The sequence below is a fragment of the Phyllostomus discolor genome, chromosome 4 (assembly GCF_004126475.2).
Source record: "Phyllostomus discolor isolate MPI-MPIP mPhyDis1 chromosome 4, mPhyDis1.pri.v3, whole genome shotgun sequence".
NCBI classification, from domain to species: domain Eukaryota; kingdom Metazoa; phylum Chordata; class Mammalia; order Chiroptera; family Phyllostomidae; genus Phyllostomus; species Phyllostomus discolor.
This window is the reverse complement of record NC_040906.2, coordinates 160,102,202-160,118,711: the sequence shown is the minus strand read 5'-3', so window position 1 is coordinate 160,118,711 and position 16,510 is coordinate 160,102,202. Positions and strand designations below refer to the sequence as shown.

The window sequence follows — 16,510 nt, the reverse complement described above, 5'->3', positions numbered from 1 at the left end:
AATGAGTAGAGCAGCAAATCTGTATCAGATATTGCATTAAGCTTGAACATTCCTCTGTGGAAACTATTAGGATGATTCAGAAGGCTGCAGCTATGGACAACTGATGATTGGCAGCTTCATTATGACAATGTGCCCGCTCATGCATCACATGTCATGCAGTATTTTGGTGAAACATCAAATCATCCACGTGGCCCCATCCTGCTGCAGCCCAGATTTGGCACCCTGCAACTGTCTTGCTTTTCCCAAAACTAAAATCACCTCTGAAAGGGAAGAGATTTCAGTATCAGTGAGGTTCAGGAAAATATGATGGGCAGCTGATGGTAATTTGGAGAACTCTGTGAGGTCTTGAGGTTCCTACTTTGACGGGGACTGAGGTATCATTGTCCTCTGTACAGTGTTTCTTGTATCTTCTTTAATAAATGTCTCTATTTTTCATGTTACATGGCTGGATACCTTCTGGACAGACCTCATATTTTGGACATGTTAGTTGTACATCCAAGATTTTCAGTGGAGATTTCAGGGAAGTGAGATGTAGGAAATCTGTAAAACCTGCAGAGGATGTGAGATGGACATATGAAATTGAGAATATCATGTTAGAAGCAGCCTTTATTTTTTTTTATTTTTTTATTGAATTTATTGGAGTGACATTTGTTTACAAAACCATTCAGGTTTCAAATGTACAACTTAACAAAACATCATCTGCACAGTGTTTCATGTGACCACCGCACAAAGCAAAGTTTCTTTTTGTCCCCATTTATCCCCACTTTGCCGAACTCCACCTACCCTCACCACCGCCCCCCCCTTTATCTCTGGCTCTCACCACACTGTGTATACAAGACATAGACACAGACAGCAGGGTGGGGATCGAGGCAGCCTTTAAACTCAGGTGAGCACACGAGACCCTGAGACAGAGTGAAGAACCAGAGGTCAGGCCTTCAGAGACTCTCACTTTGAGCGTAGGTAGGAAATGAGCTGGCAGAGGGCACTGAGAAAGTGATACCAGTGAAGAAGGAGAGTGTTCATTTGAAAATGCTGTAGAATGGAGGATTTCGTGAAGGAAGGAGTGCTTGAATCCATCAGATGTTAATGGAGTTGAGTGATGTGAGAGCACAGAAACACCCATGGGGTTAGCACTTGGATGTCCTGGAAGCACTTGGCAAGCAGAGTCAGTGACATGTTGTGAACAGAAGCCAGTTTGGAATGAGTTGAGGAGTAAATGGGTGGGAGGGGAAGGGAATGAAAGTAAATGGGACATAAAATCCTTCTAGAATCTCTACTATGTAATTTAATTAATGTTAAAATTTAGCGCCTAACAAGTATGGTCTGTTGGTTTCCGCCAGATATTCTGTGGTCTGGTCCCACATGCAAGGGTGAATGGTGCTGAGATCTGGATAGTTGCCAACCTGCACTAACAGATAAAAGAGCAGAGGAAAACCCTTTCTTTCTTTACCGATTGAAAGCTCAGAATACTGCCCTTACTTCATCACTCACACCTTGGACGAGATGCCGCATCTGGGGTGAGAAAGCAGAACCATGTCTGGACGTGAGACCTTAGCCTTGTTCACATTCTCCCCCTCAGCTCCTCTGTGCATCTCACCAGTGAGCAGCAGGATTACTTAGCTCTTCCTCCCTTCATACCATTAAAAACATAGTATACATAGGGTTTGGTATTGTTTGCAGTTTCAGGTTTCACCTTGGGGATCTTGGAATGTATCCCCTACAGATAGGTGGGACTACTGTACACTGAGCATTATTTAAAAATGCTCTGAGTAATAACTTTTTACATAATGCTTCAAAGTGAATTTATGAAAAACTAGCATAGGTCCGCATAGGAGCACTTTCATGAAAAGTAAGATTGGGGACTTCCGGCAAGATGGAGGAATAGGTGGACGCGCCATACCTCCTCGTACAACCAAGATTAGAAAAACAATAATTTACAACAATAATTTACTATCAGAATAACACCCAGATCCGGCAGAGGATTTATCTGAATGGAAGTCGGGCAGCCAAGAAGTTGAAGTAGACGCGTTCATCCGGACTGGTAGGAGAAGACGAGCCGGCGGGCGTGGGGCTGGCTCGGCTTGGCGGTGCGTGGAGGTCTGGGGAAAGTCGCGCTGATTTCGGAGGCCAGCGAAATCAGCGCGACAGCCATTGGGGCGCAAGAACGCAGCGGTGATCCCTGAGTACGCAAGCTGCGGCTGGCAGACCCAGAGGGGTAGCAATTGTGGACCAGGGCAGAGCTCGCAGCCAAGGATCCCAAAGAAGGGTCGGAGCCCAGGAGAATGGAACTACCGCCATTGTTTTCTCCTGTCCCGCTCCCGCTCCCGCCCCACCCCCACATATAACGTCACAATCTAGCGACTGGGGTGCCCTGCCCGGGTGAGCACCTAAGGCTCCGCCCCCCACCGTAACAGGAGCAACCAGACCGGAAAAAAAAAAAAAAAAAAAGGAGAGACAGGGGAAAGTATGTTTTCAACAAAGCAGATCAGTCCCCCAGGACTCATCCTTTTGAGCGACCAAGAATTAGCCAATCTATCAGATGCGCAGTTCAAAACACTGGTGATCAGAAAGCTCACGGAACTGATTGATTTTGGATGCAATTTAGATGAAAGAATGCAGGTTACCATAAAAGAGATGCAGGAAGATATGCGGAGGAGAGCCAATAGTGAAAGGAAGGAATATGAGTCTCAAAACAATACAGTGGACCAGAAGGAAGATAGAATCAACCAAGCAGGAAAGCATGATCAAATAAGAATTCAAAAAATTGAGGAAAAGATTAAGAGCATCCAAGACACCTTTAAACGTTCCAATATCCGAATTATAGGGGTACCAGAATCGGAAGGGGAAAAGCAACAGATTGAGCACGTATTTGAACAAATAATAAAGGAGAACTTCCCCAATCTGGCAAAGGGAACAGTCTTCCAAGAAATCCAAGAAGCTCAGAGAGCCCCAAAGAAGTTGGACCCAAGAAGAAACACACCAAGGCACATCATAATTACATTAGCCAAGGTAAAAACAAAGGAGAGAATCCTAGAAGCAGCAAGAGATAAGGGGACAGTAACCTACAAAGGAGTTCCCATGAGACTGTCAGCTGATTTCTCCAAAGAGACCTTACAGGCAAGAAGGGCTGGAAAGAAATATTCCAAGTCATGAAAGACAAGGACCTACATCCCAGATTGCTCTATCCAGCAAAGCTCTCATTTAGAATGGAAAGGCAGAAAAAGTGCTTTTCACATAAGGTCAAGTTAAAGGAGTTCATCATCACCAAGCCCTCATTTTATGAAATGCTAAAGGGACTTATCTAAGAAAAGAAGATAAAGAAAAGACATGTATAGTAAAAGGACAGCAAACTCACAAATATTAACAACCACACTTAAAGCAAAACCAAAAGAAACTAAGTAAACAATTAGAACAGGAACAGAACCACAGAAATGGAGGGCACATGGAGGGTTAGCAGCAGGAGGGGTGGGAGGAGGAGAGAGGGGGAAAAGGTATAGAGAATAAGTAGCATAGAATGTAGTTTGAAAATAGATAGGGGGAGGGCAAGAATAGTACGGGAAATGTAGAAACTAAAGAACTCATAAGTATGACACATGGACATGAACTAAAGGGGGGAAATGTGGGTGGGAGGGGGGTATAGGGCAGAGGGGAACTAAAGGGGGGAAATGGGACAACTGTAATAGCATAATCAATAAAATATATTTAAAAAAAAAGATTGGTATTATTTTCACATGCCTAATAGTGAAGGAATTTTTAGATGCTTGAAAAGTTTGTCATTTTAAGCTAAACATAACTCATCCAATCTTAGTATAAGTAAAGCCTTCATAAATTCACTAATGTACTATAGTCTAGCTTTACTCAAAATCATCACAAGTTTAGATTTGGTGGAGTTTCTATTAATGACATTTTACTATAGTTTTCTTTGATTCATTTGCTTTTTCATTCATCATATATCTATTGGCCTCTTTCTCTAGGTATGAAGTTAGTACCAGGCTTTGAAGATCGACTTTGATATTGTTGAAAATCAGAAATTAATTAGAGCTTAATGTAGAGTAACCACATTTTCAGCTAGAAGGGTCTTGGTTTGTTTGAACCAAACCAAAGTAGATTTGGCTCGTGATACAAAAGTTTCACCCCAAGTACTTTCTATTTTGATCAGGTATCCAACCTCTGAATGACTGACCATTAAAGAAACTATTAGACTAAAATTATTAAGTGTTAGAGTAGACATTATCTACAAATTTGCTGTCTTTTGACCTCAGTTGGGTCTCATGGAATATTATGTCATTAAAAGTAATTACACGACCTGGCTGGTGTAGTTCGGGGGATTGAGCATGGGCTGCAAACCAAAGGGTCACCAGTTTGATTCCCAGTCGAGGCACATGCCTGGGTTGTGGACTAGGTCCCCCAGTGGGGGCCATGGGAGAGGCAACCACACATCGATGTTTCTTTCCCTCTCATTCTCCCTCTCTTTTCCCCTCTCTCTAACAATAAATAAATAAAACCTTAAAAAAAAGTAGCTACATGATAGGAAGCTATTCATTTTTATTTTGCCTTTGTTGACATCATGCATGCCCTCCTAAAGAAAGAGGCAAAGCTGTTATTATGCTTAGTAATAATTGATATGTTGAAGTGCTTATAGTTCACTGAGGGCTTATATTATCTCATTTAATCATGAATTCCGGGAGGGTTGTTCCTGTTATCACAATTTTACAGCTGCAGAACCTGAAACTTGAAAGAATTAAGTGATTTGCCTATTAATACAACCAAGTAAGTGGAACTTGGGAGCTCAAAGCCAGGGTGATTGACTCAGAGCCTGTGTTCTTTTACTCTGCCACACGGTAAATGGAATTATTGAGAACTTACTGGCTACAGAAGATGGAAAAGTCAGAGTGGGGGTGTGTGTGATTTGACAGGGGTGGAACTACAGTAAAGACAGAGAAAAGTCAGTAGCTCAAATATCAAACACAAGCAACCAACAAGAGCTGTACCATTCTCAGTCCTGTGAGGTGATATTTTAGTTTACAAAAGAAGATATTTTTAGATATTCTTTATTTTGAAGCATAGGAGTGGATATACTCAAGTAGTAAAGAATAAAAAATTTGCACACTATCTACATAGAGTTCCTCAGCTTGTGAATTTAGTATATTACTCATTACTTCAAATCTTCAAATCTGTTTTTTGCACAGTGAGGCCCAGTCATAAGCCAAATGAATGATGTCATCACTTGAAGTAGTTGTTTTAATGTCCCTCTCATTCATGTGCTGATTTGAGAGCTTGGAGTGGAGTCAGGCTTTCTGGGTGTGGCACTGACTGCCCATTACAAGCTACATGACCCTGGTAGGGTGTTTAACCTCTGAATCTCATTCTTTTATCTGTAAAAGAATAATAATAACAACCACAACAACAACAATACTGTCCTTACAGGATTGTTGTGAGGTTTAAGTGTACTGATACATTTAAAATACTTAGAACAGGTCTGGAACTGTAAAGAAACTGTTAGGCTAAGGATATTAAGTGTCCAAGTAGACATTATCCACAGATTTTGTTCAATAAATGTTAACTTATTATATTGGATAATACCTAGCAAACAAGTTCTTCTTGCTGACAGCTCTGATAATATTTGATCATAATTTTATAATATTTGGCTTGTGATCCCTTATAAGTTGAATTAATATTAATGTAGTATTTGTTCATTTAAAATGATGCCACTTAAAAAATTAATTCTGTAAAGTCCTTTTCATCAACTTTCTCTGTAATTTAAAAGCTTTTCCGTATTTGTAAATTCCCTCCAAGCATGTTTTAGAAGCTGAACTCTCTAAACATGGAAGTAAGCATAAAATGTATATTCAAAATGAAATATGTAGCACATACACTGAGATTTCCTAATAGGATAGTGAATTAAATTAGAATAATTCCTAAGGAAAAAATATTCAATATCTATAGCCCAATTTTGATATTACTATTATTAAGAATCAAGCTAAACTAAAAAAATAAACATTGAAAATAGTGTTGTATGTATTTAGCCAACATAGAAAAGATTGTTTAGATTTTATTTATATATTTAATTGATGTATAATTGTACATTTAATCACATATAAATATATATTAAAAGTCTAGTGAGTTTTACTGGGGTGTGGTTGTTTTGGACTTCCGAAGGGACAGCAAGAGAAAATGTTCTGAAGAGTACTGGTAAAGTTTGGGAACTTACTGTCTTTAATTAATTTAGTTTCTGATTTCTGTCCTGTTAGATGAACAGAATGTTATAAAGTGGGATTTTTTTTAAGTTTCCTCTTCGGTCTGTAGGGTATATCATACAGAAGTATATTTTAAGAAGTTATCAGTAATTATGAGGAAATGTTTTAACTTCATTTAACATCTGTACCAATGTGATGTATTTAATTATTTTTTAAAAAATCAAAGTATTTGTAACTTTTATTATTCTTCTGTTTGGTGCATCTTTTATTGAGCATTTTAGACAATTGATAAGCATTATTCAGTGGCATATGGTCTGAGTCTGACGTGCTCTTTGAAAAGAGTATGGAGTTCTGATAATGAGGATTCTGTGAAAATGGGAAAACCAGCACAACAATATGCTTTGAGAAAGTATGGGTTTTTAGCATCTTGAAACAATATATCACACTCAAAGGGACAGAATTGGGCTGCACAATCTGTTAGCTCATTCTTGTCCAATCTGGTCTCCTCCTTTCTTTTGGAGCCAGCATTGTCATCAACTCACTGAATTATATTCTGACTGGAATGTATTTCAGGAACAGAGTAATGTATCTACTTAAATGGAATCCTATCTTTCTACAAAAGCTTTTTGAGTATAATAAATTTAAAATATAAAAAATTCTATTAAGTTAAAGTAATTGGTTCAACAGTTTACATATGTGCCTCCTCCCCCACCACCCTAGGACCACTACTTAGAGGAACAGATTTGTTTTTCTTTTATTTATAATATTGAATAATTTTCTTGGTTTAACTAACATATAGTCAGACATATATCAAAGACCATTTATTGGAAAGATACCTATACATTGCAACAAATGTTAATTGAACAGAAATAAACTGTGGAATTAAAACTCCCTATATTAAAGTGTTTTAATTATCATACTTATTCTTTCTAAAATTCTGTAGCAGACTTTCTTAACAAGAATTAAGCCTTAACTTCCTAAGGCAACTATTGCATTTAATAAACAAACTTTTTAACTAACTATTTAGAATGGTAATACCTATCTTGGAAAAATTAAGATGGTAATTCAAATTTCCTTCTCCCATGGAATCCGGGTTGAGAAAGCTACTCTAAAGTATTCAAAATCATTGAGCCTTTTAATCTGTAATGCACTGGGTATGTAAATGAATTGGGAGTTACATCAGAGCTGTTTTACTTTATGTAAAGGATTAAATGTGATAATTTTGTAAAGTAATAAGCACAATGCTTGATATGTAAGTACTCAGCAAACAATATCTAGTATCATGTTTTAATCTTTGATTATCCTAAGTTCCTGAAAAATTTTGCTTATATTTTGTTTTGATAAAGATGAAACTTAATCAAAATTTTATGTTTTCAAATTTAAACAGGCTGTCGTAGTAGTATTTTATGCTTAATGGTTGAATAACAATACTATAAATTTTGCTTTTTTATGATGTTCAAATAACTTAGAATTTATCCACAGTAACCATGTAATAAATGAAGTTGTGTTTTGTGATTGTCCTCATGAGGATTCTAGGTCTTTGCCAGTTCAGATAGGCAAATAGTTCTTTTTAATGCATTGATTTATGGGAAATGGAGGCAGGGGAATGAAAAACAGCCAGCCTTCACTGATGTAAAAGGACAGGATTACTGCCTCACCAAACCTCCTGCCATAGGATTCTTTAGCTTTCCTAGGGTAGATGCTACATTCCCTTTTGGGTATGACTGGCATTGCCATGGAACAATAAATTATACAAGTTAAAAAAATACACTGTTGTTTAAGTTGTGAAACTGAAAAATATAATCCCTGAAACTAATTGTCAGACCAGCAATATTAGTGAACTAATTCTTGACAGTATAAATTGAAGATGTCTTATATAGTGACCTATTAAACAATGGATAATAAACAGTCATTTGAGAACTACTAACATACAATTTATGAGACCAGACAAGCACCTTTCTTTATAGCATGCATTTGTAGTCAGCTTAGTTATTTTAAAAACAAAGTGGATTTATGCTAATACATTTTTCTATTCTTGCTTAACAGTTTACAAAGTAAATAATGCAAGAATATTAGATGACCTTGCTATGATGAAACAGAATCAACTGCTTAAACATTGCATTTGTTCAGGGATAGTTGGTAAATAACATTTCTGATGTGTATATCATTAAAATATTACCTCATCTATGTAGTACTTTTTATACATTATTAATTATTATAGAGGCAAACTTTTCCTATTTTTCAGATTATTAGTATAAAACAACTTGTTTCCACATGAAAAATGAGGAAATTTTTTGAATGTTGGGAAAACATGACTGAGAATGCAAACAGTTGGAATGCTTCACAATATGGATATGCTTGTCTTACGCATTTATATAAAACTGCAGCAGTCTCCTAAAGTTGCTCTAAATGGAGATTTTGTGAGCTGCATATTGGTTTATGCACAGCCAGGAGTGTATTACAAGTGTACCTGTGTAAATTAGAGGTGGTTAATAGTAGAAGAAAAAGAAAATGAAGTCCAAAGACAATGTCAGTTTTTAGTATTTCTACCTGTCTTTCTTTTTCTACTTTTTGTATTGATGTTCAAGTACAGTTGTCTCCATTTTCCTCAGTCTTTAGATATAAAATAATTTTACATGTATCTATTTACAAGTTCCTGTTCCACTGTTGTTTACTCTTGGACTGTGGTAGTGAGGCTACAGACATAACTAAGATGTGTCTTTTAAAAAAATGCCCATGTATTCTCGAACTACACGATCTCTGCATTACTGTTCTCTTCTAGTTAATTGCCCAGAAAGAACCTCCCTGTACAGCACCTTGTGTCATCCTCGGCTTCAAGGACCAGCAGAGGTCTACTATTAAATAGAAGGAGACTGGGGTTTCTATTTAGTTCTTTATGGGGAGTCAATTTTGTAAGAAAATAAGATTTGCTGCATGTTGCCATAAAATCTGTGTTGCATTAAGTATTTTCCATGTAGAGTGGAAAGTGATAGAATATTCAGAGAGTATTTATAATATATGAGTTTCAGAAACCATTTAGACATGAAAATTTAGTGACTTAAGCTGAGGCCAGATATTAAATCTGTTTTAAAATTTAAAAACTGGAAGGTATAACAATTCCAAATATAATAGTATTAGCATTTAAAGTAAGTGAGGTAAGGAATTGTTTAACCAGGATTGCTAGAATAATTGATTAATTATTTAAGAAAAATAAACTTAGATTTCTACCATACTTTCTATTACAAAATAAATTACAAGTTAATTATTTAAATGTAAAAAATAAAACTATAAAAGAAGTTGAACTAGTAGGTGAATATGTATTTGATCTCAAGATGAGGCAACAAAACATATGGGATTAATTTAAAATTTTAAGTCTATAAAGTAAAAAAGAAAATTAAATGAAGAACAAAAAACTGGATGAAAGCATTATAGCATATGATGGACAAGGAGCTGATACCCTTTATCCATAAAGACCTATCACAAGCCAATAAGGAAAAGGGCACATGCACCTGAAAAATGAAAAGATAATTTACAAAGAAAAATAGATAGTAAATATTAAATATATTTAACTGCACTATTGATCAAAGAAATGAGAAGTAAACAAAAATAACAGGTTTGATTTATAAATTATTAAACTGAGGCTCAAAGAGGTTATCTGGTTTCCCTTGGGTCATGAAGGTAGTGAGAAAACCTGAACTTGAACAACTTCTGTCTGTGCGGTGGGATAATGACTGGTTTTTTCATTATTTTTGTCCATATTTTCTACATTTTTAGCACTAAACCAAAAAGAAGTCTTTCCTTTAACAAGAGATGAACAGAGATACTGAAACATTTTAGGCCACACTGCATCCCTTTAATAGTTAAGGGGATATGCCACTTATTCATAAGTTTATTTTTCCTTGAATGCATAAAAATAAGATGGATAACATTTAAACTTTATTTAGAATATACATTCTCGTAAGATATTCTTTTCAATTAATTTACCTTTAATCATAACTGTGGATGGGGCATGTATTTTTATGCTTATAAGTATCATAAGCAGAAAACAAAATAAATACAGTCTTAATATAAAAATTTTAAAGCGAATGTGCCTACATCATATCACTGTTTGCATTTGCAGATGGAGAATATCATTGGAACGCTAAGAGATTCCAACCTGAAGCTTACACTTGCTTTCGGAATAGGAATGCATCATGCTGGACTACATGAGAGGGACCGGAAAACAGTAGAAGAACTTTTTGTTAACTGTAAAATTCAGGTATTTTTTTTCCATGACCAGATATTTAAATGTAATTTAAACATTATGTTTTAGTTAAATATGTTGTCTTTTTTTATAGGTTCTTATTGCTACAAGTACATTAGCTTGGGGTGTAAACTTTCCAGCTCACTTAGTAATTATTAAAGGAACAGAATATTATGATGGAAAAACAAGACGTTATGTGGATTTTCCCATTACAGGTAATTTTTTTTCATTTACAGATACATTAAGTTGCTCTTTATGCCTTAAAAATTGAATTTGCATGAATTAAATTTTAGAGACTTGGTCACATTTAAACATATGATGAGCAAATTATAAATTTTTGTTTCTAGTACAAATATTAAAGTTTTTAACTGTTTTTATTTACTTTTACTTACCCCGTCTTACATTTACCCAATTTGTTAAGAAACATCAGAAGCAGAACTAATGGTTTCCAATTCATAAATAAATAAAAGTACTGATTAGTAGTAGCACTTGTTGCATGAACAGTCTATTAACGTATTTTAAAACTTGATAAAACCATTTTCACTGAGTTCTGAAGAGAGAAATATTCTCAATGTATATTTATACCCAGTGAATACAGGTAAAAGCTGTATTATTTCTACATGATTACTTCAGAGATTCCTGCTGTATAAAAGAAAGGTATTGTATACCATGGTTGATGAAGGGTGAGGTCTAAATAGATCCATTATTTGTGGAGAGAAATAATCAAATAGCCATGCTGGAGAGATTTTTCTAAATATGTGTTCATTTTCTTGTGAAATTAAAATAAAAATAATTTTTAAACACCATTTTTAAAGCATTTAACTAAAGGAACCATTTCTCTTTATTTTCCAGACAGTAAGAGCCTTCGGGGACTTAATTTTATATCATAGTGAATTTATTATTTAATTATTAAGAAACTCAGTAGTGGGCATCAGAGACAGCATACATGCTCTTAGATTCCTGTTTCCTTTGTTGTTTTGCTGTGTTGTAGACACATGCCATAGTCAGTAAACATACCTTGTGCCACCTCACAGAGTACCTCCTGTTCTCTCTTTTATAGATGTACTCCAGATGATGGGACGTGCTGGAAGGCCCCAGTTTGATGACCAAGGCAAAGCTGTAATTCTGGTTCATGACATAAAGAAAGATTTTTACAAAAAATTTCTTTATGAACCATTCCCAGTAGAATCGAGGTAAATTTTGCTATAAATTATTTTAAATTAATTCATGTCATAGCAAGTTGATATTTTTGTGGTTGCATTTTATTAGATAAAAAATCAGTAAACTAGTTCAAAAATATTATTTGAAATGAAACCAAATATAATCATTGCTATAAAACAACATTCAGTCATACTTTTCATTTAAAAAATAAACTTTTTGAAAGAAGTAGTGTAGTACAGTGTTCATTCACATTGACTTTGGAACCAGACAACCTGGGTTCGTAACTGAGCTCCACCACTTGCTGATATCGAACGAGTTATTTGATTCCTCAGTGCAGTAGGGCACCCACCTGTAAAGTGGAGATGATAGCTGCACCAGCCATCTCGTAGGGCACTTGTAGTGATCAAATGCACAGTGCTTGTAACAGTCCATCACATAGTAAGTGTTAAGGGATTAGTTTTGTGTGTATCTTTGTGGTGTAGCTCATAAATAAAAGTATAATAAAAAAGACTTAGAGTGAATAATTTAGACAGGTGGCCTATTTCAGAATTACTACAAACTTCTTTGTGAACCTAGTAACCACTACCCTTTCGACACAATCTTGACCCATATTCTCAGCTGAAAAATCATCTTTTCTCTCTTAGATTCATACATTTTTTATTTCTAATATTTATCCCTTGCTACCTTTTATCAATCTTTTTTAATATACTATATCTCCTTTACTATATTCCAACTGGGAAGGACAAAATATTTTTTTAAGTTATACTGTAAATAGTCATTGGGTTTTTATTGTTATTACTGCCACTTATGTTTATTTCTTTAAAGTTGAAAAATATAAAAAATGAAATATTGTGGGATATTGTTTACTCTGTGTTTAGAGAAAATTTATGACCATAGATATATATTTTAAAAGAATGAAATATCAATTACCTTCTTATCTATTATAAGAATTTCAAAAAAAAATAGCAAATTGAACTCAAAGAAAGGAAAAGATAAGAAAAATTAAAGCAAGAATTAATTAGTTGAAACCAAACATAATACATTAGAAGAAAATCACAAAAGCCAAAAGTTGGATCTTTGAATAGAAAAATAAAATTGATAAACCTTTAACTCTCATTCAGAAGAAGAGAGAAAAAGAACAAAATGGTATCAGGAATCAAAAGATACTACAAACATCTAAGATAAGATTATGAAAAACTTTATGCAAGTAATTTTAAAAAATTGGATCAAATGGTAAAATTCTTTCTAAAAATCTTACTAAAACTGACACAAAAAGAAATAGAATATCTAAATAGTCTCTTATCAATTAAAGCAATTGAATCTGTAATATAAAATCTTTTAACATAGATATTCTAAGCAAAACATAAGCAAGTCAAATCCAGCAGTGTAAAGATAATATATCATCTTTATTCTATAAATGCAAAGATGATTTATTACTTGAAAATTATATAGTTTAACACAGCATGAAAAAATGAGAAAAATCACAATTACCTCAATAAAAAAATTATGAAATTTCACACCAATTCATAATAAAAACTTGCTAGCAAACAGGGATGTAAGGAATGTGCTTAATGTGAGAAACAGAATCTAGAAAAAAATTTTTACATCAGTAAAAATTTAACTAAAAATTTTAATTTTGTACCTTGATTATTATTAATGTTGTATCACAGAGTATTCCATAGTTTATATATTAACTTCTGTATTCACGGACATGGAGAGTTTCCAATTTTTCCTCTTGCATATAATGTCGTAATGAAGTATTTTGCTTTCCTGTCCTAACATGTAAATGCTTCTCTAGCAGGTGATAATGGAAAAGTAAAATGCTAAGTCATGATGACTGTTCAAATAAGTATTGCCAAATTGCCCTCCAAATTGACTATATGGATTTGTACTCTGCCACTGATAAATTGAGAATAATATAGCAACTTGATTTTTCATTCAACTTATTAAAGCCATTTTCTCACGTCCTTAAAACATCCTTTGCTAAAATTATTTCTAGAGCTGCATATTGTTCCATGTATCATATAATTTACTTAGCCTTTCTTTTGTTTGACACTATTTTTCATTTTTGTATTTTACATAAGAAACTAAAGTGAACATTTTGTTATGCCAGCATTTCAACACATCTGATCATCTTCATATACTTAAAAATATCTAGTACAATTATGTCATCTGTAACTATGAAGTTAATACTCACTGAGTGAATGAAAATAATATCTTTGCTCTCTCAGAGCTATTATCTCTTTCTTGGCGAACCTCCTTTTATCTCTACAGCATCACTCCTTAATTATGCCTGCATGCCGTAAGTTTACTCTTGCATGCTCTCTAAGGTGTACTTTCTGTTGTCTGCTCCTACCTTGGCTCTCATCTTCTCCTCCTGAAAGTTACTAGCTCTATTGCTGTCAGTCCGTGCTTATTTCCACCTTGCAATTTATTTCCCCCTATCATGTAAAAATATATAAATTATGCAAAACACGTTATTTTTTATCTTGGAGCATAACATCTAAGCCTTGATAGTGTGAGGTAAAGTGTGCTTCATTAAATGTTCATGTATGTTTCACATGTCTTGTTCACTCTACAGTTTATTAGGAGTGCTTTCTGACCATTTAAATGCAGAAATTGCTGGTGGTACAATAACATCAAAGCAAGATGCAATGGATTATATCACCTGGACTTACTTTTTCCGACGTCTTATCATGAACCCCAGGTAAGCCGAGTTAACTGATTATTGCTGTTTTGCACTGAAAGAAAATATATATAAAAGCAATAATCTATACATTCAAGTACATGACAAAAATGTCAGAACTCTGGACATTCAGGATGTGTGAATTTGCCCAGAGAATCATATGATGTCTCTGATATGCTCACAATGTATTATGACATATTAGAAGATTAATAATTATATGCATTTACTTCTTAGCTTATTTTAATTAATTTAGGATATCCTCAAAGATTTAAGGAGACAAGTGGTTATTCGGAAATGTGTTAAACTGCATAGTAGTGACTGAGTTTGTGAGGCATTTGTGAGCATCAATAAGGGCCCTGCAAGAGGAAATAAAATTGGGGGAGCTGAGGTGGAGTGTCTTCTACTGCAGGAAGTATAGGTTAGGTCTTCATTCAGCACCTGTTTGTCAGATGTTATTTACACTAGATGCAGAGGCGTAAAGACAAATGTACATCATCCACTGTCTTCAAGGGCTGATCTTTTTATGTGGGAAAACTATATAAATAATGACAATATAAATAATAAGTGTTTTAAAGAACTGCATTTAAGCCTGTAAGTGAAAGCTTCTCAGAAGAGGTGATACTTCAGTAAGGTCTTGAATCTGGAACAGGAGTAGAAAAGCTGGATGTCCTTTATGGGCAAAGGACCTCAGAGCTTGAAAGTGTGTTTACAGAATGCCAAGAAGTTTGGTGTGGCCAGAGCTTAAGCAGCACAGAGAGAAGAAGATTGTCTTGACCAGAAAGTGGGCCAAATCACAAAATAAAGGGCCCGTGTGCTGAGGAGTAACCTCATAGCATCTGACTCAATGGCTATGAGACTGTGAGCCAATGGGAGTTTTAAACACGGTTTAACATCATCAAAGTAGGTTTTATTTTATTTCAGTACTTACAGCACTGCAGTAGGGAATGAGCTGGAATGGGAGGACATTTACAGCAGAGAGACCAGTTAGGAAGCTATTTAATAACAGGAGGAAGATGAATAAGTAGTAAATAGGACCTTACTAGATGGAGAGGGAATGGAAGGAAGATCAATGAGGGACATTCCTAATATGAGTTAGAAGAAATACTAAATAGAGAAATCATGATGAAAAATATTATTACTAAATTATATCTGTTGATACCTAAGAAACTTGTTTGTTTTCCACCACCATTTCTACTCCCATATATGGGAGTTTGAGAACATGGAGACATTTTCTTAGAGTTTCCTCAAATGTTGGAACCTCTGAATTAAATACAAAATGTCATTTGGGAACATGACTGCAGAATGAGATCGCCATTTGGCACTGCAAATTTTTGTAATACATGGGTCACAGGATTAAAGTGGTAGCTTTGTACAATATAATAGAATATACCTTACGTGAACTTTAATTAACCCTTTTTGATAGTGAAGAAACGGAGGCTGGAAACTTAAAGTGATTTGCCCTGCATCCCAGAACTACTTTGTGATAAACCCGGGACTTAAACCTTAGTTTTCTGACTTACAACTCTTTATTTCTATATAAATAAAGAAGGAGAACCTGTTGTGTAACCATAGATATATTCATTTTTCATATCATAAGAATAGAGGCAATTAATGTGCTAGAAAGATCTTTGAACTTGGAATCAGAACACTGATTCTTGTTTCAGCCCTACCCTTTACTAGTTGCAACCTTGAGTCACTTCACCTCTCTCAGCTTCACTTTCTGGATGCGGAAAGTGAGTAATAAGTAGCCTACCTCACAGGGCCATGTCGAAAATCAAATACTCAAATTAAAGCTTGAGTTCAGTATTACCTATGAAGAACATAATTAATGTGATTAGTGACCTGTTTTTCTTGTACCTCTTCCAATTGCTTCATTGGTCTATACCAGTGATTTTCAACCAGTGTGCTGCCAGAGGCACACTGGTGTGCCACAAGGAATTTTAAAACCTGCAATATCTGACTATTTAGTTAGGGGTACTGACCTCTTTTTCGTTAGATTGTCAAATAAAAAAAATGACAACAGCCAAAAAACAATAGCTATCTGCTATGAATGAATCAAAATTATACCTATTTTTTGTCAGATCAGCAAAACACATATATTTTTGGTATGCTGCAGAATTGTAATAATCAGTTTACGTGTGCCATGAGATGAGAAAGATTGAAAATTGCTGGCATGTACCATCTGAAATGTCTGGCTTAGACACTAAGGACTCAATCGTTTCT

The 16,510-nt window shown here is 34.9% G+C and overlaps 1 protein-coding gene across 2 annotated transcripts in view; it reads left to right on the top strand.

Moving 5' to 3' along the window:
* Positions 1-16,510, top strand: part of ASCC3 (activating signal cointegrator 1 complex subunit 3) — a 310,528-nt gene that overhangs the window by 200,452 nt on the left and 93,566 nt on the right. For both annotated transcript variants that reach the window (XM_028508379.2, XM_036024518.1), the window contains exons 31-34: positions 10,318-10,455; positions 10,535-10,655; positions 11,501-11,633; positions 14,183-14,308. In XM_028508379.2, the coding sequence (XP_028364180.1) occupies positions 10,318-10,455; positions 10,535-10,655; positions 11,501-11,633; positions 14,183-14,308 (518 nt within the window). The remainder of the gene's footprint in view (positions 1-10,317; positions 10,456-10,534; positions 10,656-11,500; positions 11,634-14,182; positions 14,309-16,510) is intronic.